We start from the raw sequence: 24,805 nt of genomic DNA, 5'->3' as shown, positions 1-24,805 counted from the left end.
AATTTATATTAAATTGTTTGTGTTAAGATAAACAGTACAGGAAATACAAAACAACAAAATATGAGAAGTTATGAAACTTACTTTTACGAAATAATGTAATGCAGTGTTTGCTTTTGTTTGGGCATAACAATTGTTTGGTTACTGGCGAAAAACAGAGGTGTCATAGGCGTATTATGAAAAAAAAAACTTATTACCATCTTTTCAGTTTGGTTTGTCAAAGAGTTCACACTTTCGTACACAATTTTTAAATATATTCCTATAGTATGACTAAGAAAACCTTAAATTTAATTCAGCAAGATAAAGCGATAAAATATATTTAATCTTGATAATGTAAAACCTCTAGTAATAGGAAGAATTTAATTACCATAGTATAATAATAGTGAGTTATTTTAATGCGTATTAAAACTGTGGTTTCTATAGATTAAACGACGTAAGGAGAAAGTTTACTTAATTTTGCAATAAGTATTGCAGATTCTGGGCAACTATAACTTAATTATGATGCACTATTGGATAAGTGTTGTAACAGACAATATGTATACCAAATAAAGAGTATTTTTTAGTTTGGCTCATACTCGTAGGCGTAGACAAAGTAATAACTACAATTGTTTCAGTAAGAGAAGAAAGAACAATGTTTCTCAGACGTGGTCAAGGTCGCAATGGCGATCCTGATCCTCAGGGCAAGTTGTTTTTATGCTTTACTAAATAAACGGCAAGATTTCTCTGATAATAAAATGAATGTTTTATGAATTTCAGGTCAAGCTCTCCTGAAAAGGAGTTCAGGGCTCAAGAGGAGAGGAGGGTCCTCTTTATCGGGAGGGTATTACAAGGGACGACAAAGAAAGAGCTAATAAAAAATTTCGACCTTTCTGTAGAATAGTTAGTATGCAGTACCAAGAGCATACGTAAGTATCAGAGCATGTAATTTATGTTTAAGTTTTTCAGTGTTAATGCAGATAGTATGTAAAATAAATAAAATGATAATAATATGAGAACTTGAGACTCTTACTTTGAGGAAGGAATGTAATGTAGTAACCAAGTTATACTGTTATTATATGTAACCACCATTCATATTGTGTAACACTAGTACGTACTGTTTAACAGAGACAACTTCGCCTACGTCACTTTCACATCTAGTGCTGACGCGTACCAGGCCGTAGTGCACGGAAAGGATCCATCCCTCTACTCCATCCTGCGCTACGATAGACGTAAGGCCCCGCGTTGATAGCCAACTGTAGTTAAACAATCTTGAGTTTTCTTCCCTAACAACAATGTTAAACCTCATGCTTTTTACGCCGTTATTTTTAATGGTATTTTCTTCCTGAAGATGTGTCATTTTTAAGATATAACTGATACGCAGTAAAACATGTTTTACTAAACCAAATTTTGAGTATTAAATGATAAGGTACAAAATAGTATAAATTTGTTTTAAAATAAGTAATTGAAATATTCAAAACACTATAAGGTTTGGGATTCATTGAAGTGATACTTCTCTCATAATTCTATGGTAGTAAAATTGCATGACATTTTACATAATTATTATGGGGCTAAAATCAAGATGGTCAATAGTAAAGTTGACTCTTAATGCTTTAAACAAGACCGAGGTGAGTAACAGTGTCGAACTATTTATACATAGCTTAACAACATCCACATAACAAGTTAGAATTATAATTTTATATACTAATGTTTAGTAAAATGAGTTGTTAGCGTTATCTTATTAATACAACAGTCTTGTATAAAGATTGCATTACTGTTTTTAAACTTATTTTTGTTAATTGTTAAAATTCCCATCGATAGGTCTTCTTAAAGTAAAACACATATCTATTCACTCAAGAATTGCGTGGAGAGTTTAATGTAATTCTGATCATGTTTTGTTTTAGTATTATCAAGTAAGATAACGGCTATTAACGTGCGCAGTTTTATTGATAAATGGCAAGATTTAATTCTCTGTAATAAAATTAATGTTTTTTGAATTTCAGGTCAAGGTCTCCTGAAAAGGATTTCAGGGCTCAAGAGGAGAGGAGGGCCCTCTTTGTCGGAAGGGTATTACAAGGGACGACAAAGAAAGAGCTGACGAAAAATGTCTACATTTCGGTAGATTAGTCAGTATCGAGTTCCAAGAACTTACGTAAGTAGCAGAGCATGTAATTTATGTTTACGTGTTTCAATGTTTTTCAAGTAGATAGGCTAGTATTTAAAATATATAAAATCTTAATAACATGAAAACTCAAGAAACTGACTTTGAGGAATGAATAGGTAGTTTACTTATTTAAACTATTTAAACATATTAAGTTATACTGTTATTATATGTAACCAACATCCATATGGTGTAACCCGACTACATACTATTTAACAGACAACTTTGCATACGTAACGTTCGCATCGAGTGCGGACGCGTGCAAAGCCGTGCTGCACGGGAAGGACAGAGTCCTCTACTCCACTCTGAGCTAAGAAGGACTTAAGCCCCTCGTTAATAAGCGGCTCGTTAATAAAACTACCTTGAGTTTGTGGGTGGGGAGGGAGGGTTGAGAGTTCTGTGTGTAGGGACGATTTCTGCAGGGACAACAAAGTTATTATACGTAGCCGTCTTTCATATTGTGTAACACGAGAATATATTGTTTAAAATAGTCAACTGCGGACGCGTACCAAGTCGTGGTGCACGGGAAGGACGAAGCTCTTCTCTCCATCCTGTGCTACGATAGACTTAAGGCCCTCGTATTTGAGAACTGTAAAAATAGTGGGTGGGACGACCATACGAGAACTGAAGAAAAACTTTCGAAGCCCTTCTCTCCAGCTTCGATATTATATTTCGTATATTGTTCATATATTGTTCATTATATTATATTGTTCATTTCGTATATTATTATTCTTTTGTGTTACATTCTACTTTTATTTCGTTTTTATACACATTGCTGTTGCTTCCTTTGTTTTTGCATATGATACAATACCAGTACAAAGCGATATTTGTTAGTAAAATATGTAAGTTTGAGCTAAAGGAAAAATATTTACGACTCGGTTAAATACGTAGTATTGCTTTGTGTTGAAATAAAAAGTGTGCAATGGTGTACTTTTTTAAAATAATTGATTGTAATAAAGTCAGTAAATTTAAAATGAGTATTGCCTGTGGTGGTCCATGGAGTATCCGAAACAGTGAATATTTAGGATGCTGTTGTGATCAGCAAGAGAAACTTCAAGAATACCATTATCTTGAACGCCCCTCCAAAAATAACAATCACAGGACAAAAGAAGATTTCATTCTATTATTTATTTATTTCTAATTGAAATTATTTTCTGAAATCCAACTGGCCAAACAAATATTTATATTGTTTAAAAGTAAAAATCGAGAGTATTCTTATTATGTGTTATTCTTATTATGTGTTCTTTGCCATTAATTTGTTATCCTACATTTCATTCATACAATTTAAATTAGTATTCTCTATTTCAGTCAGAGAAGGATCTGGGGCGATAGGTTAAAAAAAAGAAGAGACCACTACCCACGTTTCTAGAACGTTCCTTTTCAATTATCATATTGAGCTGTTACTTTTAATTTAAATTATTTTCTCCAACCCAATCGCCTAAACAAATATTTAAATTGAGGACACTTTTATTAAATAATTAGTCTAAATGTTGTAGTGGTTGCTTTTTAAGTGTTCATTATTTACACAAATAAACAATATCCCTTTTGGCTCAGTCAGAAGAAAGGTGAATTTCATACGAGACTGTCATCTCGAATTCTCATACAAGATGCATTAGTTTAGATGATTGACTCGCACAACAATAATGGGATGACAACCCCTAATGTTGGCTTGGTAAGTAAAGGCGTAACGCTTTCAAACATTTAGAAAGTCCCTAATCTAGTAATCTTACTAGACAAAAATTGTTACGACCATATACATTACGTTATAAAACGTGAACTTAATTTAGTTACAATTAATTCAAAATTATACACATATTCACTTTTAACGGTTCAATTGTATACGTATATAACTTTAAATAACCACTGTTTTGAAACCTGATAGAAAAATAAGTAAGGGGGGGGGGAGTTCCCGTTCGTGCGCTCCTTCAGTACGCTCCCCTGAATGTGAATGACCGCCATTTTGAAATTGTATTTATTAAGACCAGCTAACGAACTCATCCAAACTATGTAAAAAAGTGTCTTGGTACGAAGTTTAGTATGTATCTCTTAACAGCTGCGATAGTTACCGCACTTGCAATTAGTCTTGCAATGTTGTATCCTACACTAATTAAAACTGTATATGCAGAAAAAACTGTACATAATAGCAAAAACAACGTTGGAACAAACATTATTGTACGTATCCTGAGAATTCTAAAATACTGATTTGTTTTGTACTTTAATGCATAATAACTTATATAGATAACCATTTCTTTTTCCAATATTTAATACCCACTATCTTGAAACATTATTAAATATCCAAAAAAGTTAAAGAATACAATAAAATATGTAGTAAATACATAATTGCAAACAATGTATCGGTTATGGGCTTTCTTTTTTGGGAATTATTTAAGTTGAAAGTTTTTCTCGAATCTGAATGGCCGCCATCATGAAACTATTTTCGGCTGAGACTTACTAAAGAACTCGAATTAATTAGGATTGCATAGTTAATTGTTAACACTTAATTTTAAATCCGTAATCATATCTGTGGTTGTTTCTGTTGTAACAAATTATTTATTGTAAAAGCGCTTAAAACAATTAAACAATGTAAATTATTCTAACTGATTTAATAATCACCGTGTTTCTTCTGAATATAACATATTAAAATATTTTGTAGAAGTAACAGTGAGTTTGGTGTGTCTTGTTTTGTGAAAAAACTTTTATTTTTTTGGAGTTCAAAAAATATTGCATATTCTTACCATCCTGTGAGAATATCGGATTGTGTTACAGTATCTACATTGTTTGTTAATGTTTCAAACTTTAAACCAACGCAATGTTTTAAAGAGTTTGAGGTCGGATTTGTGGCATTGTCCTCTACTAATAAAGACCTGTTATTTGATGTACTACTCGCCCTATGCCCTCATTTAGATTTCCTTCTGACTGTATGTGGGCCATCCCCCCGACATGACAAAATCTGGCAGTTACTTCAAAAAGCAGATTTATAGGTGCAGTATTAATGTTCCAAGTTTTATTGATTTACCTGTAATCGTTAAGGAACTATAAAGCCTGTGCGGGACTATTTTTACATCATGTAGGCCTACATGGAAGCACAGTAGTAAAGTATTGATTTTTGGCTAACACATACAACAGGCTATTTATCGCGATTTGATTGTTTTAATATGACACACACACACACACACACACACACACACACACACACACACACACACACACACACACACACACACACACACACACATATATATATATATATATATATATATATATATAATTATAACCCTATATATTTTTCAGTTCTAAATATAGTATTCTATCCAATACCGAATGGATTTTCAGTATGAGTGCAACATTTCAGAGTTTCACTGACCTTAGTTGCGATTATTGCTCAATTCGAAATTGTTCTTACTGTTGGTCTGTAACTAATATTTACTTGTAAGTATAAAATTAGTTCTGTTATCCTTCGAGTAAACAATTGAAACAAGACTGAACGGGTTTCTACAGGTTCAGAAAATTTGAGTTCAGGAATTTCCTTAGAAAATTTATTAATTCGATAATTTTGAATAAAATGTTTGCAGACTGCTCCCATTCACTCTAATATGCTACAAATCGTTATTTTTTTATAGCTAACCCACGCCATTGCGAGGATATTGAACATGATAAGTCGTAGCATGAGGTGATGCCAACCAAGCATGCATGTATCCAGAGGTGGATCTCAATGAAGGAACAGCCGGCTAACTTTGACGTTTTAATTAATAAAATAAATAACAAAATAATAAGTTTATTAAACCCTGCACTGATAATTTATATTCCCTTAACCAAACATTAAATATTAATCTGATCCCGTAACACAGCCTGTCAAACACGCCGGTCTGATCTAAAAAAACCTACCCACATATTATTTTAATTCTGGAAATTACCACAACACTTTACTAATACATTGAAAATAATTCTAAAAAATGTATTTTATTTTCTACTTATCAATAGGCATCCACAAATCCGCAGGGAACTACCACAGCAACCAGTCTCGACCCGACTCACTTGCAGAAAGACTCCCGCTTATCCTGCAGACCTTATCAGTTGCTGCCCTTTGCCCGATTCTTCTCTCCCACTCTTACTCACGCATTAATTAATAATCTGTCTTGCTTCGTTCACTGACCTACCATGATAATTGAAATAACGACAAAACTATTGTCAGGGTTTAAAAACAAAAAAATTGTATTTGTATATCTTATTTTGTAGACAGTTTTTAATAAATCTACTCTCGTATTTCAATCTTCTAGGAAGTGGTGAACAAAACGCATTAACTGGATTGAAGAGCTAGTTGTTTGATCTAAATTTTTGAAGTTATATTGAAATATATAAACGGTCTATTGTTATTAAATTGTAGCAACAAACGTAAGTTAAACTTATTGCATATTCACGGAATGAATTATAGGAAGAGAACTATTAGCGCCCCTATTACAATTAATGTCTTTGTAGGAACGAATAATCAAATGTTAATAAGAAACCAGTGATTTGGAAAACATATTATTCCGAGGTCTTTAAGACTAGGTTTGTGTTAAATTATAAATGATTCTTACCAAGATGTATTTTGAGGTTTACATTATTTGGAGGCGGCAGGCTGCAGAGTATGTTAATGTATACATTATTTGGAGGCGGTAGGCTGCAGAGTATGTTAATATATACATTATTTGGAGGCGGCAGGCTGCAGAGTATGTTAATGTATACATTATTTGGAGGCGGCAGGCTGCAGAGTATGTTAATATATACATTACTTGGAGGCGGCAGGCTGCAGAGTATGTTAATATATACGTTATTTGGAGGCGGCAGGCTGCAGAGTATGTTAATGTATACATTATTTGGAGGCGGCAGGCTGCAGAGTATGTTAATGTATACATTATTTGGAGGCGGCAGGCTGCAGAGTATGTTAATATATACATTATTTGGAGATGGCAGGACGAAGAGTATGATAAGACAAATTATTCTAAGGTCAGCGTGTATGCTAAGGTGTAAAATGTTTGTGAGCCGTAGATCGAAGAATATGTTAAGGTATAAATGATTTAGAGGAGGAAGGCCGAGGTGTATGATAAGACAAATTATTCTAAGGTCAGCGTGTATGCTAAGGTGTAAAATGTTTGTGAGCCGTAGATCGAAGAATATGTTAAGGTATAAATGATTTAGAGGAGGAAGGCCGAGGTGTATGTTAAACAAATTATTTTGAGGTCTCAGGGCGAGTTACATCTTATGATGTGAAATATTTCTTGGCCAACGAATATGTTAAGCTAAAAACAATTTCCGAGGCCATAGGACAAGATACCTACATATATCCAAACTTTTATGGCTAAAGTACCTAGAGTAATATTTCGCAAACCTCCAAATTTGAAAATTAAATTTGTCGGACCTAAACTACCTAAAGTACACCAACCCGTTTACTAATGGATGTAGCCTAAGCCGTGCAACAAACCACGTTGCGATTCTTGCAAAAACTCTAGGAAATTAAAAAGTAGAGTAACTGGTTTAACATATCCTATCATCGACAAAGTAAATTGTGACTATAAGAATGTAATTTACCAAATTAATTGTAAATTTGTAAAATCAGTACATTGGACAATTATCTAACCACCTTAGACTCAGAATAACAGGGCACAGATTTGATATTGTTCATAAAGACAAGGAGAAGCCGTTGGCAAAATATGCTGCTCAGCACAAAAAAGACAAAATTGAAAAGTGTTATGATCTTAAAGGTTATAATAAGGTCATCCCTTGCCTTGAAGAAAATTTAAATGGGTTAAAATTGAACAATCTCGAAGAAGTCCATTAGTAATTTCTAATATCAAAATATCCAAATGGTGTAAATTTAAGATAAAGTTAACTTTTCCAAATTTTCTTCTGTGCCATTAATGATATAATAACACCTGAGGTTTGAATGCTTTAGTTGCATAATTTTATATGTATGGTTATTTTCTTCTCAGTTGTTGTGTTTCTTGTTCTTTTGACATTTTTATTTTGCTTCCTGAAGATGTAGGTATACAATCCCACAAAATATAGAAACTTTATATCCTTGTTTTTTTAATCTCAATAAATGAAAAAAACATATAAAAGGACTTTGTAGGGTGTCGCCGTCCACTACCTGTCATACCCTACAGAAATGTGACGTCAGCCAACCTCGTTAAAACGACGGGGACCTACAGTCCTGCAATCTAGTTGAGTTAAACAGCCTGTAATATTACCAGACTCCTCATAATATTACTTCAATAGTTAAAGTACCCGGTGGAAAACCCAACATTTCTAGCATGTTTATTGCAGTTCACTTTATATACGTAAATAATATTTAAATCTCATTTTCTTAATTAGTGATTAACATCCTCACCAAAATCTTATACTGTAATAGTAGAAAGTCTCCATCGCTTGCCAGTCACTAGTGTAAAATACTCAGGTAATACAAAAGTGGAACATTTGTTTTCCAAATAACAATTTTTATTGAACCTCACTGTTGAGCGATGTCTGGTAATCATTTCTTACGAATTTCATTTCAACAATTGAGATACATATCTAAACGTATCCAAACGTGGACACTTTAGGTATGGACGCATAAGCATTTTCAAAGTTTTACAAGACAATTTATAATATTAGAAGGCCACGAAAACAATTTTGGATAAAATATTAATAATATTTTTAAAACTGCAAATGCAAATTTTATAACGTTTTTTTTTGTAAAAAGAAAACACAAGTAGAAGACCCGCAAGTAGTGTATAGTATATTATGTGTGTGATTATGTTCGTATTTTTGGATAGTTGGTTATTTTGTTGTCATTCAACCTTTGGCCACATAACTTTGTGTTCTATAAATTAGTTTCAGCCAGTTTGTTGCATATAAAGACATGCCCTTTTTAATTTGTTTTATCAGAGTCACTAAGCTCTCTAATGAGAACATCGTTCAATTAATTGTTAAATAAAAGAATTATAAATATTTTACTATATCCAACTTTACTTCCTGGATAATAAACTAGAGTGCAATTCTTGGAATTCCGAGATAACCGGTGCTTCACGTAATCATTGATTATATTTACCTGTGACCCAAATTGTGCTTACTCGGTTTAAATACTTTAAAACTAAACTGTTTATTATTTATCAGAATTTATGGCATTGAGAAGTTCTAACAATGCGTTAGAGTTTTCCTAATGTTACATCAGAATGAAAAAAATCGATTACGGCTTTTACAACAATGAAAACGTTTAATTATAATGTTTTAAGTTTTATTAACATTAAGGAAAATTCTTCACAAATTCGTATTATTAAAACATAACACTTTTTAGTTACAATTCTAAGTAAAACCACAAGTAGACAGTAAAGTAGTATAGAAGTAGAGCTGTATATCATTTTATTTCTTTTACTATGTTAATTTATTTGTTTGGATAAATATTATTTAGTTTTTTTTACGATAATTTAAAATTATGTGCCCTATATATTTTTTATCACATTATTAACTATCTATAACATATGCCCGTAGTAATTAAATTACAAAATTGTTCTATTTCAGACGATCACTAAGCCGCCAGTATCGGCACGGACAACCATAATTCAGTGGCGAAAGGCTGACAGGAAGTTTCTGGTGGATGGCCTCACACTATGGGACTCGATGATGACTTTAGACAAGAGGACGGCCTTTTACCAGAGCAAAGGTGCCTGCCTGGGAGGGCAATGACACTGGGCCAGTCCTGAAAACAAAGGACCCCAGTCTGGCAGACAGTTCTTGGACATGAGATAAATCATAATGAATTTACAACATTAGTCACCAGGTCTGAGAAAGACAAACACCTGTGGTAACACTATCCATAACTTGTGATTAAAAATTTTCAGCGTTATAGTAATATGCTATCATATTTGTTTTACTTTCATATTACTATTTTATTCTATGGAAACTACCTGTAATAATACAATATATTATTGCTATGAAGACAATGATATTTTATGTTTCTTTTAAGAAATGCCTATTGGTTCCTAAAGATATCACTTTTTAACGCGTGAATCTTGTGCAGTTGAAGGTTAATCTTTAAATTAAACTTCATTGCCCATAAATATAGTTATGTATAATCACAAAGAGTACATTTCATGATGTATGACAAATACCGCAGAATTTAGGGACGTATTTATGGAAATATAATGTTAATTGTAGAAAGGTTTTAAGACAATAAATAATATTTTTATTTATTTATTCTTTTAGAATTAAAGTAAACATAATATTGTTGATTATTAAGAATAACGTATTTTTATTGACATATAACAATAAATGAATATTTTCTTGCTTCTCTCAACCATTAATTGCTATTGGGTGAAAATATATTTCATATTTTAATATTTTCAGTAATCTATACAATCTTGTTCCTATCTCTAGTGATATAACAACATTATAGAGTAATCCAGTTTAGGAATAGTTATTTTATTCAGAAGAATGATCATAAAGAGTAAAACTGCATTTGCGTTCTTTTAAATAGATTTTCTATTTTTAACCTCTTAGTAAAATGTAAAAAATGCTGAAAAAATGTAAAAAAGTTGTTTCTAATTTTTAACCACGTATCAGTTCAACTCAGAATTGGACTATCTTTAATTTAGTAAACTTAAGAGAAAAACGTTGAGTAATATTGAGGAACATTAACTCTTACTTCGTCACCGATATTTATTAATATGTCTCCTAACTTTTATCAATATAAAAACTAATAATTCTATCACTATTATTGCCTACATTCACTTACATATTTGGATGAAATTAGTGTTTTATTACAATAATTACTACTAGTTTATTTAAATTATATATCTATAATCTTCAAAAAGATAACTAGGCCTATACCAAAGGTAAAATAATTGATGAAAACTTACATTATTTTATTTCAAGTTAGAGACAGCTAAGTACAAGGAACAAAGTTACCCCCATCAGTCGCTAATCCTGGGGTGGGCGTGGTGACTTGACGCCCCACCCCCTACCCCCACTTCAAGCTCTACTAATGGTGTTTTGACACCAATACGTCTTAGTTGCCACTATACCTGTGACTGTGCGTTTCTTAGTACTTTGCGCTGTGTTACGAGTCATCAGTGACATCTTCTGCCACCTCATATTTCTTACACTTGTATCAGTTCTCTAAAAAGGTAGGTTCTGTTTTATTATTTTCTGTTCGTAGTGGCATATAAATCGAAATAATATTTATGCATTCATATGTTAGTAGTGCATCAAATAGTTAGTATGTAACTTATTTCTTATTATTAAAAATTAATGTCACTTGACAGAAGAGTGAATAAGAATTTATATATTTTACTCTTTATCAACCGTTCAATTCTTTGTCATCAGTGGCAGATGGCATTTTGGCAAGAAATAGAAATTATGGTTTATTTATAAATAGTATTATTAAAAATGTAAATAAATGAAGAAAACACATAATTTGTATGTGTATTGTATCTACTGTAAGTTACATTTCCATTTCCGTTATTAAATGTATTACCTAAATGTAAATTCTGAATTTCAGTATATTTAATATAATATTATATTATGTTACTTTAATTATCTGGTACATTTACGATAAGTATTAACGATAACGGAATAGGTATGCATGTAACGGTTTCTTTCACGTCTGTCAGTTTGGGGGGGGGGGGGGTTTAAACGCCTCATTATTAGTATTCCGCTATATGAAACTCAAGAATTCATGATTCAATAAATATTATATTAGTTAGAAATTTGATTTTTCTGTTCATCTAAGTATAGTAAATAGTATATTTTTTACTATTTACTTAACAAGTCAATTAACTGTAAAACTCACCATTAATTTCCTGAGATGTGGAAATACAAATTTTAAAAATGAGTTTAAAAATAGAGTTTAATATTGAAATTCCCATTTATAAACGTTCATTTTTTATAGTTTACCATGGTAACTTAATATTTGTAATTTGGAAATGTTCGTGTTTTAAAAATATAAATATTTATTCATTTATTGATAGTAAATAAATAAATGAAGGTAACACATAATTTGTATGTGTATTGTATCTAAGTTACAGTTACATTTCCGTAATTAAAAATCACCTAAATGTAAATTATAAATTTCAATATACTTAGCGTAATATATTTTATTATGTTACTTTATAGTCTGATAAATTTAGGAAAAGTATGAACGATGACGAAATATGCACGTAACGGCACAGAGTAATAACAGAGTACACCTTATTACTCTGTGGTAACGGTTTCCATCACGTCTGTCAGCCCCGGGGGTTAAACGCCTCATTGTTAGTACTCCGCTATAGATGGAAAAGTGTAGAATTCATGATTCAATAATTATGATATTAGTTAAAAAATCTCAGATTCATTGCCATTAATTTTCTGAGTGCGGAAATACAAACTTTTGAGAGTACATAGAGTTTAATATTGAGAAAACTCCCTTTTATAGACGTTCATTTTAATAGTCTACCATGGTAACTTAATATTTGTGATTTGGAAATGTTTTAGTGTTTTGAAAATATTAATTTTGTATATTAAAAAAATTAAAGATATTCACAAACACAACTGTTTAGTAACTGTACCAGTAGAAAAAGAGAATATTGTTATTATAATCTTTCCAAACTTTACTAACAAAACGCTTTTAACGCATATAAATCTCGTAAAAGATCCTAAAACCAAAGGGTTATCCCAGTTTAACAAGGAAACATTTTGCCCTATCTCTTACAGTTTATACGGGTTTTTGTCACAGGTTAATTGCTATGCTCACGGATTGAAATTTTAGTAAAGCCAATGTTTTGTGTGTAAACATCTATTAAGTTCTGTAGCGTCCTAGTGATATGTCGCAGCGCATATATGATGAGCACAATCAAAGGGAAGAAAGAGGTGAGCAACAAGGTTCAGTTAGTTTAAATGTTGAAAATATTTTGTGTTTCTTTATATTCAAAGCCAAAAAGTGGCCGATCTAAATAGTAACAGCTTGAATTGGGAATTAATCGATTTGTAACAAAGTTGTGGGATTGATTACTCCCTGTATCTATCTATCCACAAATAGTTCTCAAAGTTTCCTAAGTATGTATACTATAGGACTGAAGCTGAGAAAAAAAGGAAAAAAGATATTTTATGATGAAAGCCAAAAAGTGGTCAATGTAATTGTAACAACTTGGTTAGGAATTAAATCGATTTGTAACAAAGTTTTGAGGATTATTTCTATATATCTGCCTGTCATCCACCTATCCACAAAAAAGTTCTCAAAATTTCCTACTTATGCCTATGTAGATAGCAATTATATATTTGTGAAACTAAAAATTTTAGATTATATTCGCAATTGGGTATTGTATTGAAATTTGAATATTTACACTGTGTAAAAAGTTATATGTTTTTTATAGTATAGTAGTAGTTTAGAATATTAGTATAGTTGTAATATAGTAAAAAAACAAAACTGGAGAAAGGTATTTTTGATGCTGTGTGAGTGTTTTATTTACGTTTTTTAGTCAGTTTAGAATCCTTATTTAAATATTTTTGCTCGGTAACTAATCAGTCAAGGTATTTAGTAGATTATTTTTAAATTGTACATCACTTCTACTTAGAGCACAACTAACTCTTGATAATACAATAATCACAGTTGCTCAGAGCGTGTTATCAAACTTTGGCAACGTCGCTCCGCCCGGATCATAAAAGGCGGTCTCGCCTTGCCTATTGTAAACAACAAAAACTGACCGTCGGAGCACTCCGTGATAATTCCGTAATAAATATAATAAATAGCAGTTTTAAGACTATAATATTTGCGTCTTCGAACTAAAGTGACGCCAGGTTGGCCGGGATGCGCGCGGTGACGGTGTGTGTGCTCGTCGGTCCGTAGTCAGATTTCAATTCAATGTAATTATTAAGAAGTTGGCTAGTAACAAATCAGCTGTTGTTTTTTAATAGTTTATTTTATTGTGCACCGATATATTACGTGTTTTGAAAACAAATATGTGTACGAGAAATTATTGCCTGTGACGTCACTTGATATAAAATACTTCGATGACGAGAGGCTGTCAGTATTTTTCTCATGTATGGCCATAGGCAATGTAGCCCATATATTTAGACTAAAGAATAATCCCTTGAATTTATTGGAGTAGTGAATGTGTGTCTACAGCAAATTGGATATTTTGTGTCAACATAAATAGTCATATATTTCACTACAGTTAATTTATAATTAAGTAAATAATAATTACATTTACCTTTATTGTATCACTATTTATTTAAAAGGTATTAAAAATGATAGATTAGATCTAGTCTTAAATCCGCTACTTTGAGGTTGTAGAACAAAATATGTTGAGGGCATTATGACAAGCTTGATAAATCTTTATGTTTTTTAAACTTCCGTTTTTGAAACATATACACCGCATTGAGTGGTCTTAAGGAGTCTGAATACTCATTGTTGCACAGAGCTGGGCAATCAACTCTGAAGCTAGTTTTAGCTACACTATCCGTATTTAAAAAGAAGAGTTTGTGCTCTGCCTACTGTAGTCGACAATAGGACTAACCATCGGCGCACTTCACTATATCGGCTGCAGCGGCCATAAAATACCCTAATTAAAATTTTAACCACCAGCACAAATGGTATATACCCGGCCGACTAAGGCAACCGCTGCCTGGGGTGGACAATGGTCACTGGGCTTTCCCGGAATGTTTACACGGGCAAAGCTCCTCAGCCTATACAATAGTTTTCTGGAGATGTGATACGGTGCTGTCCACTCTAACCAAATTTACTACAAGATTAGTCACCATTTCTGAGAAGGTCGTCTTGGAGTAGCAAAATATTTTGTCGTTTTTAAACTTTAATATTACGCAAGAAAATTAGTTCGACTCGTATATTATTTTTTTCCAGAAGTCATTACTTGCAATATTACCATCCGAAGCTACGATTAAATTGTATTTTTTTAATATTTATGAATAAAGTTTGCCTTTGGAAATGCACACCGCTATATTTAAATTTCGGTTTTAAAATTTGTCGAAGCAACTCAAGCTTTATCTATAAATAAACCTGTTGAACCGAAATCTACTTATATATAATCTCCAAGAATATATTTATAAATAAAATGTAATAATCATACTGTTAATTTAATAACGAGAAACAGAAAGTCTATAAAGGCAAATATTTAATATAAATTATCATAAATTGATAGGTGTTTATTAAAGCATTAAACGTAACTGATATTACAAAGTTCAGTCGTTCATTGAACACGTTATTGCTAAGATTACATCAGAAAATATATATAGGCTATAATATATAAATGTGTATATATTTTTATTTACATTTAATGTCTATGAAATAAATACATAATTAAAAATTACAAGAATGTTTTCCAAAATAATGAATTTAATTAGACTACATTATTTGCATCATCGAACAAAAGTGACGGCAGGTTGGCGGAGGATGCGCGCGTGACGGTGTGTGCGCGTCGGCCGCATAGGTCGCCTCATACTGTGGATTCTTGAGGCTCCGGACATCCTATAGTCAAAAATGACAGATAACAGAATTGTAGGATATATTTATTTAAGGAAGTGTTAATAACAAATCTTACTTTTGGCATTCATACTTTTTGCTTTAATGGCAGTTAATAACATTGATCATCCCTAATATAATTGCTATCGCATCATTTAAGTTGATTAATATAAAAAACCAACAAACGCTTGATTCTGTTACTAATTAGTTTATTATTTTAGACCGAGGCTATATTTAATACAAACATAAATTATTGGGTCAGTAACGTGACAAATCTCAAAGCAACAAATACGATTTAAAACTTTTAGAAATACTTATGTGTTTGGAGATTATTTTCTCAATCTGAAAATTTTAGGCGTTTCTTAAACAGAATTTGAAAATTGAGTGTTCATTTTTTTAATTCAGAAAATAAGCTATCTTTCATTTAGAGAAACGAGGAACATAATATTTTGGAAGCTACTGATGCATTGGATATGGAATTCACATCGAAACCCAGAATGGACATCAAACATTTCAGGCTATACTAACAATTTATACAATGTAATTTTTAAATTAATACATTTTTCATTTATCTTATTTAAATTTTGAGCTATATAATAATTGTTACCTCAGCGTTAGCGCGTCATTGCTCAATACGGTGACGTGGCTTATTATTATTTGTATTAAATTATTCTCATGATTTTAAACAAATTTGATCCTTCAATTATCTCTTTATAGTTTGACATATATAATGCCATCACGTGTTCTTTTTTATTAATATTCTATTTACATTTTATAATTGTATTAATAACACCTCGATAATTAGGCCTGGAACAAAAGGGAAAGCTATATTAAATTGGTTTCCACTATTTTAATTCAACGTAAAGACAGCTACAAACAAACGTTATACCACTAAATGGAAAACCATCCAGTGAGATACACATATTGATTTTCAGGTAGTAGAAGATAGTCCTTTTATTTTAAAGGCACTACCCCAGCAATATACACACTCAAAAGAATGTACGGGTTTTTACTATGTAAAGCAGTATTGGATATTGTCGCACTGTTATCCCATTCTGAGTTAGTTACAAAATTTAAAACTGTTGCTCTTAACAATGATAGTTTAATATCAAAATTACACGAGAAATAATAATATAACGAGTAAATGTTTAATATAAATGTTTGCCCTATTATACACCAGAACCGTGTTCCATTGTTGCTATGTCTAATATAATTATAACCCCAGTTGAGATAGAATGGTAAAACCACATTTGTGAAAATTACAAGCAGGTTAAGCTTTGTGTTGATACATTACTGAAAAATCTCTTATGATTAACTGTACAATAGCACTGATAATTTGAATACTGTTTGTTTTTCTCTTATTTCCAACACGGTTACACTTAAAACCATAGAAACCTTTTGAGAAACTGTGATTAAGATTCCTCTGTGTTGTTGATTATCATTAAAGAAAATTAGAGGGAGTTGATATCGATTATGTACCACATTTCATTGCAGTTATAATTTAATTTTTTTAAATATCTGTTAATATTTATAGTGTAATTTGCGGTTAAGATAATATTAGAAGCACATGCTTTAAACACTGTCACTTAAAATTATGTAGACAAAAAACTACAAACTATGAAATGATTAGTCTTTAATAAAATTCTTAAAAATAATAGCTGACATTGTTTAGAAACCCTTTATTAAAATGTTAACTTTTGTAGGAATTACCTCGCACATCTCGATTTCCGGAATAAGAGTCCAAATTTACCTACTCGGGTCCAACGCTATATGCAATTTTATTCAATTGGACTACATAACTCTTTTCTCTACTGTGAAATACATATAATGTTTCAATTTATTTAAAAATGGTATAGGATATACTGTAAGGTACTGTGTTCGTTCAAACACATTTTAATGAACAAGTACATTTATAGTACATTATAAAAATAAAAGAAAATAAAATGAAATTGATTTACACGTTTGATACACTAATAATAACTACACTACACTAGGTAAAATTAAATTTAAAATATAATTTTATTTTTTAAAACAATTTTAATATTTAGTTATTAGTTTATTTTAAATATGTATGCTAATTTCAGATCAGACACGTTTTAGAACAGTAATATGGATGAAACTATTTTTTGGAACATTGTCTGCAAGATAACACATATTTGAAAAAAAAAAACATTAAGTATTTTAAACATTTTTACTCAACTATGGACTATATTTAAGTGAATTAAGTATATTACACCAATAATTTGCTAACCACATACAATCATAATTTTTAGTTTATCCTTAATACATATAAGTTGCAATAGATTTTCTACATAAGTATTTGTATAAATTTGAAACATAAACGTAATTACTATACATTTCTCTATTTCCAACGGATCTGTGCAAAATTATAAATTCCTAAGTTGCTTCTAACTATTTCTGATTATGCACTCAATAAATTTCCAAGATCCGCCAATTTCGCTTGTTAAACAGATCTCCTTATTTAAATAACTGCAGGACCTTGGCCTTGGTTGAATTTGCCGCATTGTAAACTTCCAAAAACAGTCGCAAACCATAATATTTGTTCTGAGTGAATTAAAATATCAATTAACTAGATAATAGAATCTTTGTTTGGACAATGTTCACCTCCCAAATTAATGACTATTTCGTTTTCCTCTAAAATTTGCCGTACTCTTCATGATAAATAATTTGATTATCTAAGGTGTAAATTCCCACACCCTGACAGATCCTTGTCAAAATCTAAGAGGTGGGGCGAAGAGCGCACGGATACTCCCTCTCCATCAAAGCTCGGTGAGTGTAGGTCAGTCAGATCCGTTTTCGAAAAAAAGTCGAAAATGGGCAGAGAACCCATTGGGCTTTCTGTCCGGATATCTGTATAGTGGCAATCATAATTTAGGCATTATTTATAGTTTATACCCGTATTATGTACAATGATAGTTTAGGTGTGAGTATTTGACCTGTATGTACATGTTACAACATACTCTTTTGTCACAAAAGATGGCACTCCTCCCCTACCTGTTTTTCAAACACATAGATTTTTTTCATCTATAGTTTAGAAGACAATTAAATTTGTACTTTTAATCGAATTTTAATGAATTTACGTGTTTTTCTATGAAAAATACATTCGTGTTCGTGTTCAAACACAGCTTATACTCCAGATACCAAACACAAAACAACACAAGGCTGCGGTGGCAGGGAAGCGAGGAGTAGCGTTAACTAACAGTAAAAAGTCTGAAATATTGTTCTTTATGTTAAATTGCATTCAGGAAGTACAACCTTTTAAAAGAATATTCTCTTTTGCAGTCATTGAAACATCTGGAGAAATGGAGTCCAAGTATGAAACGACCAGTACCCATATGTCTAGAAGGTAATTTTTCAGTTAACATATTGAGTAACTTTTAATTAAAATATTTTTTTCAAACCAGTTGCCCAAACAAATGTTAACATTGAGGAAATCGATATTGAATCATTACCTACACGTTGTAGAGGATGCTTAAGGGTATTCTTTATTCACTTAAATGAACAGACATTTTCTATACAATTTATATATTAACTCGGTGCGAGCATTGAAACTAGGTTGCGTATTCTTTAGAATCATTATTATATTCCTGCAATTTAATTCTTGCCAGATACAAGTAAACGCTCACTTTTCAAAATTTAATTTCTAAAAATTGCAATATATTTAATAATCATGATTTAATATAGAGCTTATTTTATTTTCTAAAATATTTTGCAACCTCCAGGTAAGATGGGGAAAATTACTAACTAGAATTCCACAATATGATGTTTATCATAAATATTGGAACAACTTATTCAGATTTAAAGATTTGCTATGACTGTTTCAGCAAGATAAGGAGAATCAGTTATACGCGGATGTGGTCAAGGTCACGTTCACGGTCGTCCTCAAGGTCTCCATCCCGATCAGGGTGAGTTATTTGGACAAGTCCTATAGTATATTATGCATTTCAATTAGGTCCAACGACTTTGAACAAGAATCTGACTTATACTGAGCAAGAGGTTTCCTGCCGAATACCAGAAATACCGTACCATAGGAGTATCGTTTTTAACCGGCATATCTGACGCTCCAGAAATAAGAACAGAAAACAGAAAATATCTCCTGATCTATTTCAGAACTGCTGGAGTTTAAGTTTGAGAAACAATGGTTTGAGAAACAAGGCTCTAAAGACAGATATAGACACTATTTTTATAATCTCCCAAAGGATACGTCGAATTTCTCTACATCATTAATTATTTATTTGAAGAAATAAACATTTAGTAACACATAAAAATTGTATACCTAATGGGAAATTATTAGTATTTTCTATATTGAATTTAAGTTTGCTTTTTTACTCCAATAAACAAGATGTATGTACAATTTTTCAGTTAAGTTGAAAAACAGTACATAAATATCAGTGAATACTTTTTATATTGTTATTTATATATCATTGTATATATTAATTGGTTCTGATTTAAACAATTTGTGTAATAATTTTAGTTATGTTGATTTGCATGTGCCGATAGTGGTGTCATATAATTTATGTGAAGAATATGAAATTAATGATTATTGATTATTACCCTCAAAAAAGAAATGGTTTTGCCTATGTAATTTTAGGAAACAATTATTAACACAATCGTAAAACTGAGAAGTCAACTACAGTCAAAGAGCGATTACTCAACTAACCTGAGTACGTTATGTTGCTTTTGTGTTAATATATAAATGAGAAGTTAATTATAATTCACAAGTGTGTGTATATATTTGTAAATAGGTAAAATTCCCATCGTTAGGTCTTCTTAAAAAAAAGCACATATCTATTCACTCAAGAATAGCTTGGAGTTCATTCAGTTTAATGTAGTTCTGATCATGTTTTGTTTTTATTTTTTCAAGTTATAAACGTGCGCAGTTTTATTGATAAACGGCAAAATTTCATTTTCCGATAGTAAAATGAATGTTTTATGAATTTCAGGTCAAGCTCTCCTGAAAAGGAGTTCAGGGCGCAAGAGGAGAGGAGGGTCCTCTTTGTCGGGAGGATAGTGAAGGGGACTACAAAGCAAGAACTGACTAAAACATTTCTACCTTTCGGTAGGATAGTCAGTATCGAATTCCAAGAGCATACGTAAGTATCAGAGCATGTAATTTATGTGTTAGCAGAAGTTTTTCGGTGTTAATGTAGATAGTACGCAAAATACATAAAATGGTAATAATATGAGAACTTAAGAAACTTACTTTGAGGAAGGATTGTAGTAACCAAGTTATACTGTTATTATATGTAACCACCATTCATATTGTGTAACACTAGTACGTACTGTTTAACAGAGAAAACTTCGCCTACGTGACGTTCGCGTCTAGTGCCGACGCGTACCAGGCCGTGGTGCACGGAAAGGATGCACCCATCTACTCCATCCTGCGCTACGATAGACGTAAGGCCCCGCGTTGATAGCCAACTGTAGTTAAACCATCTTGAGTTTTCTCCCCTAACAACAATGTTAAATCTCATGCCTTTTATGCTCTTATTTTTAATTGTATTTTCTTCCTGAAGATGTGTCATTTTTAAGATATAACTTATACGCAATAAAACACATTTTCTTAAACATTTTGAGTATTAAATGATAGGGTAGCCTACAAAACAGTTTAAATTTGTTTCAAAATAAGTAATTAAAATATTGAAAACACTATAAGGTTTTGGAATCATTAAAGTGATACTTCTCTCATAATTAATTGCAAAATTAATTGGTAGTAAAATTGCATGACATTTTACATAATTATTAAGGGGTTAAAATCAAGATGGTTACTAGTACAGTTGACTCTTAATGCTTTAAGCAAGACCGAGGTGAGTAACAGTGTCGAAATATTTATACATAGCTTAACAACATCCACATAACAAGTTAGAATATTTAAAACACGTTTGAATCCTAATTGTATTGACTAATGTTCAGTAAAATGAGTTGTTAATTATCTTAATAATACAACAGTCTTGTATAAAGATTGCATTACTCTTTTTCAATTTTACTGTTCTTAAAAAGCTAATTATTTTATTTCTTTTACAGGTTCTCAACAAGAATGGTGTCATGCTCCGAGTGCCATGAGCTCTGAGCACCAGCGGCTAAATAACAAATCTGATGTGGAACACAGTGAAGAGGGTTCACAATCTAAGTGGCAGCCTGGCAACAGGTTTAAGAGTACATATCAAATCTTTTCCTTTCATGTTTTAAGTGAAACGAGTAATTGTTGCTAAGTGAAACTAAACTCCATTGTGTTGCACTAGATATATGGTGCTGAAACAATAAACAATTACGCTACATAAATAAATTAATCTGTAAAAAACAGTATACTATTAAGGTATGCATATAAAAGAAAATAGTTAATTCCGATAAAAGAACGAATTTAGGATATTTCATGTCAAACTATAGAATTTAGACAATGTTTGTTGCAACCATCACTTAGTAGACTGAAAGATTTTTTTATTGTTTGCCGAGGGATGTAAACATTTCTTTGTCTTATGACTGTCTGTCGTTCTATCTTCCAGTATTACAACGAGGAAGCCTACCCTCCCTCTTACCCCCACCAAACACCATCATAACTTGTTTATCTAAAACATTGAAGGGATAGATTTGGCATATGGTAATGTTCTTGAACCTGGTGATGAGCTGGTTATTACAAGTACCCTTGTCAGATTTATTACTTTTGCGGTCAGGACACGGTTCTCACAAAGACAACGGCGATCGGTGCGGGACATCTTCCAGCCACGACTTAACTGCTTGGTAACGTAAGTAAAACTAAGTGAACTATCGGTAGTGACATGGACGCTGTGTACAGTGTTTTAGCTTTAAGTTAGTTTTAGTTTAGTTAATTGCATGGACACTGTAGTATTGTAATATAAGTTCTTTGTAGTGATAAGTCTAGGTTAGTTTAGGCTAGTGGTGGATGAACTCTGTCTTAAACATCACACGATGTTAATGTCAGAGATTAGCGGAGTTGCAGACGTCCCCGAGAGGTCTGGGCAGTTAGTTGCTCAGATCCCGTATCCACTGGGCAACGTGTGATAATCACTTCACATTAGGGAGTGATTCTCACACGGCTGACTGCACACGCTTCATGAAATAATAAATATTCTTTACAATTTTTTAAACTGTCATACTACTAATACAATTCGACTTAACTTTATAATATGTTTATTATAGAATTACAAATTTTGATTTGATATCTGAATTAAAAAAAATAAATTTACGATTTAAACCCATTCATTAAATTGATAATTATAAGAAAGGACACCTGGGTTAAGGTAAGTGTATTTGATTTGTTCTTAATTTAAAAATAAGCACGCTCCATACATGTGAGATATCAATAAAGCATTTGCCTTTGAAAGTGATTAAACGATATTTTCGGGAAACTGTTTGCTTAGACGATAAGCGAATATTACAATAGTTAAAATCAATGTTTATATATCAACATATTGTACATTGGACTTTGGTCTCGGAATAGTTGTGTATTACCATACATATCATCATGGTAGTCATCCTGGAGGTCCAGGTCGTTAAACTGTTGAGGCCATCTATTACTTACTTTATAAAGGGCGGACACTGGGCCCACGGTTCCGCCCTGGGACTCACTGTCCGACTCACAGGATTATTTTGGCAAGGAATTTAGAAGGGATTGTATTCACACTGCAGCCAATGTTTCTATACCTAGACTTACGACACAAATAATAATCGGCTGCCTGTCTTTTTGTACATTGCGTTTGGAATATATCCAGGTACACCAGGACTTAATTTTCACACTGTGTAAATATGTACGTATAAACAGGCTGTAAAAAACGTCCCGCACGCGCTTGACAATTCCCGAACAGTTACAGGTAAAGCAATAAACCTTGGTACATCATTACTGCACTTATAACTCTACTTTTTGAAGGAATTACTACATTGTTGTTATGTAATGGGGGTTACCCGCAAGGGGTCAGAAGGAAATCTTAAATTAGAGCATAGGCTGAGTAGTAAATCAAATTAAAGATCTCTATTAATAGAGTACAATGCCACACATCCGAACCGAAAAGGTTTACTCTTTAAAACATTGCGCTGGTTTAATGTTTGAAACGTTTACAATGTAGGTTCTGTTGTAGGTGGTTTAATATTCTTGTCTTGTCTCAAGTTGTGAAAGTTAAACTTAGTAAATGAATACTGGACTTAAGACATCTTCTTCACATACAATGGAGGATGATCAACAAGGAGTTCAACAATCAAGTTTTTCGTAAGCATAGTCCAAGATACGAGTATTTATTTGCGTATTATTTAAGCGAACAATATTTGATATGAATAGTCAATTTCCACTAGAGTATATATACATAATACACAAAACAAAATGTTCCGAGACGCTTGTTATAACGCCTGCAATTGTGGTTGTGGCAATTTTCAATCTGTTTTGTCGTTGCCGCCTAGCGTTTTGTAGGCGGTAGTGATGTTGTGTGCCATGACATGTACTAACTTAAAATATAGTGGGGTTTATTATTTTTCAGATCATCGTTCTTATTATCCATACATCTGTCCGCCACATTAGGCCGTATAATCCGTGATTACTAATATGTTGATTTATTTGAAGAAATATATATATATATATATATATATATATATATATATATATATATATATATATATATAATTAAGATAATGTGTTTTTAAACGTTAGTGTTGTTCAAAACGTAAGGGTATATTTTCATGTAGTTGGTCTGAAATTCCAACCCGAGACCGTAACACAATTTCAGTTCACGATCAGATAATTATTTCTTAGTCTGTTTAAATCCCATGAGCAGCCATGTATTGTAAACGAACCACGTTGTGTCTACAACACAACGTGGATGACGCGCTAACTAGAGAATGTAAGGGTTGACAGGTCAATAAACATTAGAATCGCAGTAAGTCACCTTAGGTGCAATGGTTGATACTATATGTGCCTACAACACAACGTGGATGACGCGCTAACTAGAGAATGTAAGGGTTGACAGGTCAATAAACATTAGAATCGCAGTAAGTCACCTTAGGTGCAATGGTTGATACTATATGTTCAAACATAATGTCTTCCCGTTCAAACAAGGTGTCCTCGCGGTGTGCTTGTGGTATTTCAGGAAATGTATCATGCAGTTTAAACTGTGCACATACGCTGATATCGATTAGCAACTACAGAAACGTTCATTTAATTTTAATTTAGTCATATT

The 24,805-nt window shown here is 32.0% G+C and overlaps 2 protein-coding genes across 2 annotated transcripts in view; one reads left to right on the top strand and one right to left on the bottom strand.

Annotated features, from left to right (window-relative positions):
- Nucleotides 1-1,906, bottom strand: part of LOC124359816 — a 54,297-nt gene extending 52,391 nt beyond the window's left edge. Inside the window, exon 1 of the mRNA XM_046812871.1 lies at nt 1,092-1,906. Coding sequence (XP_046668827.1) covers nt 1,092-1,333 — 242 coding nt within the window. The 5' untranslated portion in view covers nt 1,334-1,906. The remainder of the gene's footprint in view (nt 1-1,091) is intronic.
- An 11,042-nt stretch (nt 1,907-12,948) lies between these two features.
- LOC124361125 (guanine nucleotide-binding protein-like 3 homolog) overlaps nt 12,949-24,805 on the top strand; it is a 37,066-nt gene continuing 25,209 nt past the window's right edge. The window contains exons 1-5 of the mRNA XM_046815160.1: nt 12,949-13,011; nt 19,448-19,545; nt 20,567-20,716; nt 20,917-21,020; nt 21,648-21,779. Of these exons, the coding sequence (XP_046671116.1) occupies nt 12,949-13,011; nt 19,448-19,545; nt 20,567-20,716; nt 20,917-21,020; nt 21,648-21,779 (547 nt within the window). The remainder of the gene's footprint in view (nt 13,012-19,447; nt 19,546-20,566; nt 20,717-20,916; nt 21,021-21,647; nt 21,780-24,805) is intronic.

This window comes from Homalodisca vitripennis, chromosome 4 (genome assembly GCF_021130785.1).
Source record: "Homalodisca vitripennis isolate AUS2020 chromosome 4, UT_GWSS_2.1, whole genome shotgun sequence".
Taxonomy (NCBI): Eukaryota; Metazoa; Arthropoda; class Insecta; order Hemiptera; family Cicadellidae; genus Homalodisca; species Homalodisca vitripennis.
This window is presented reverse-complemented; position numbering and strand designations above follow the sequence as displayed.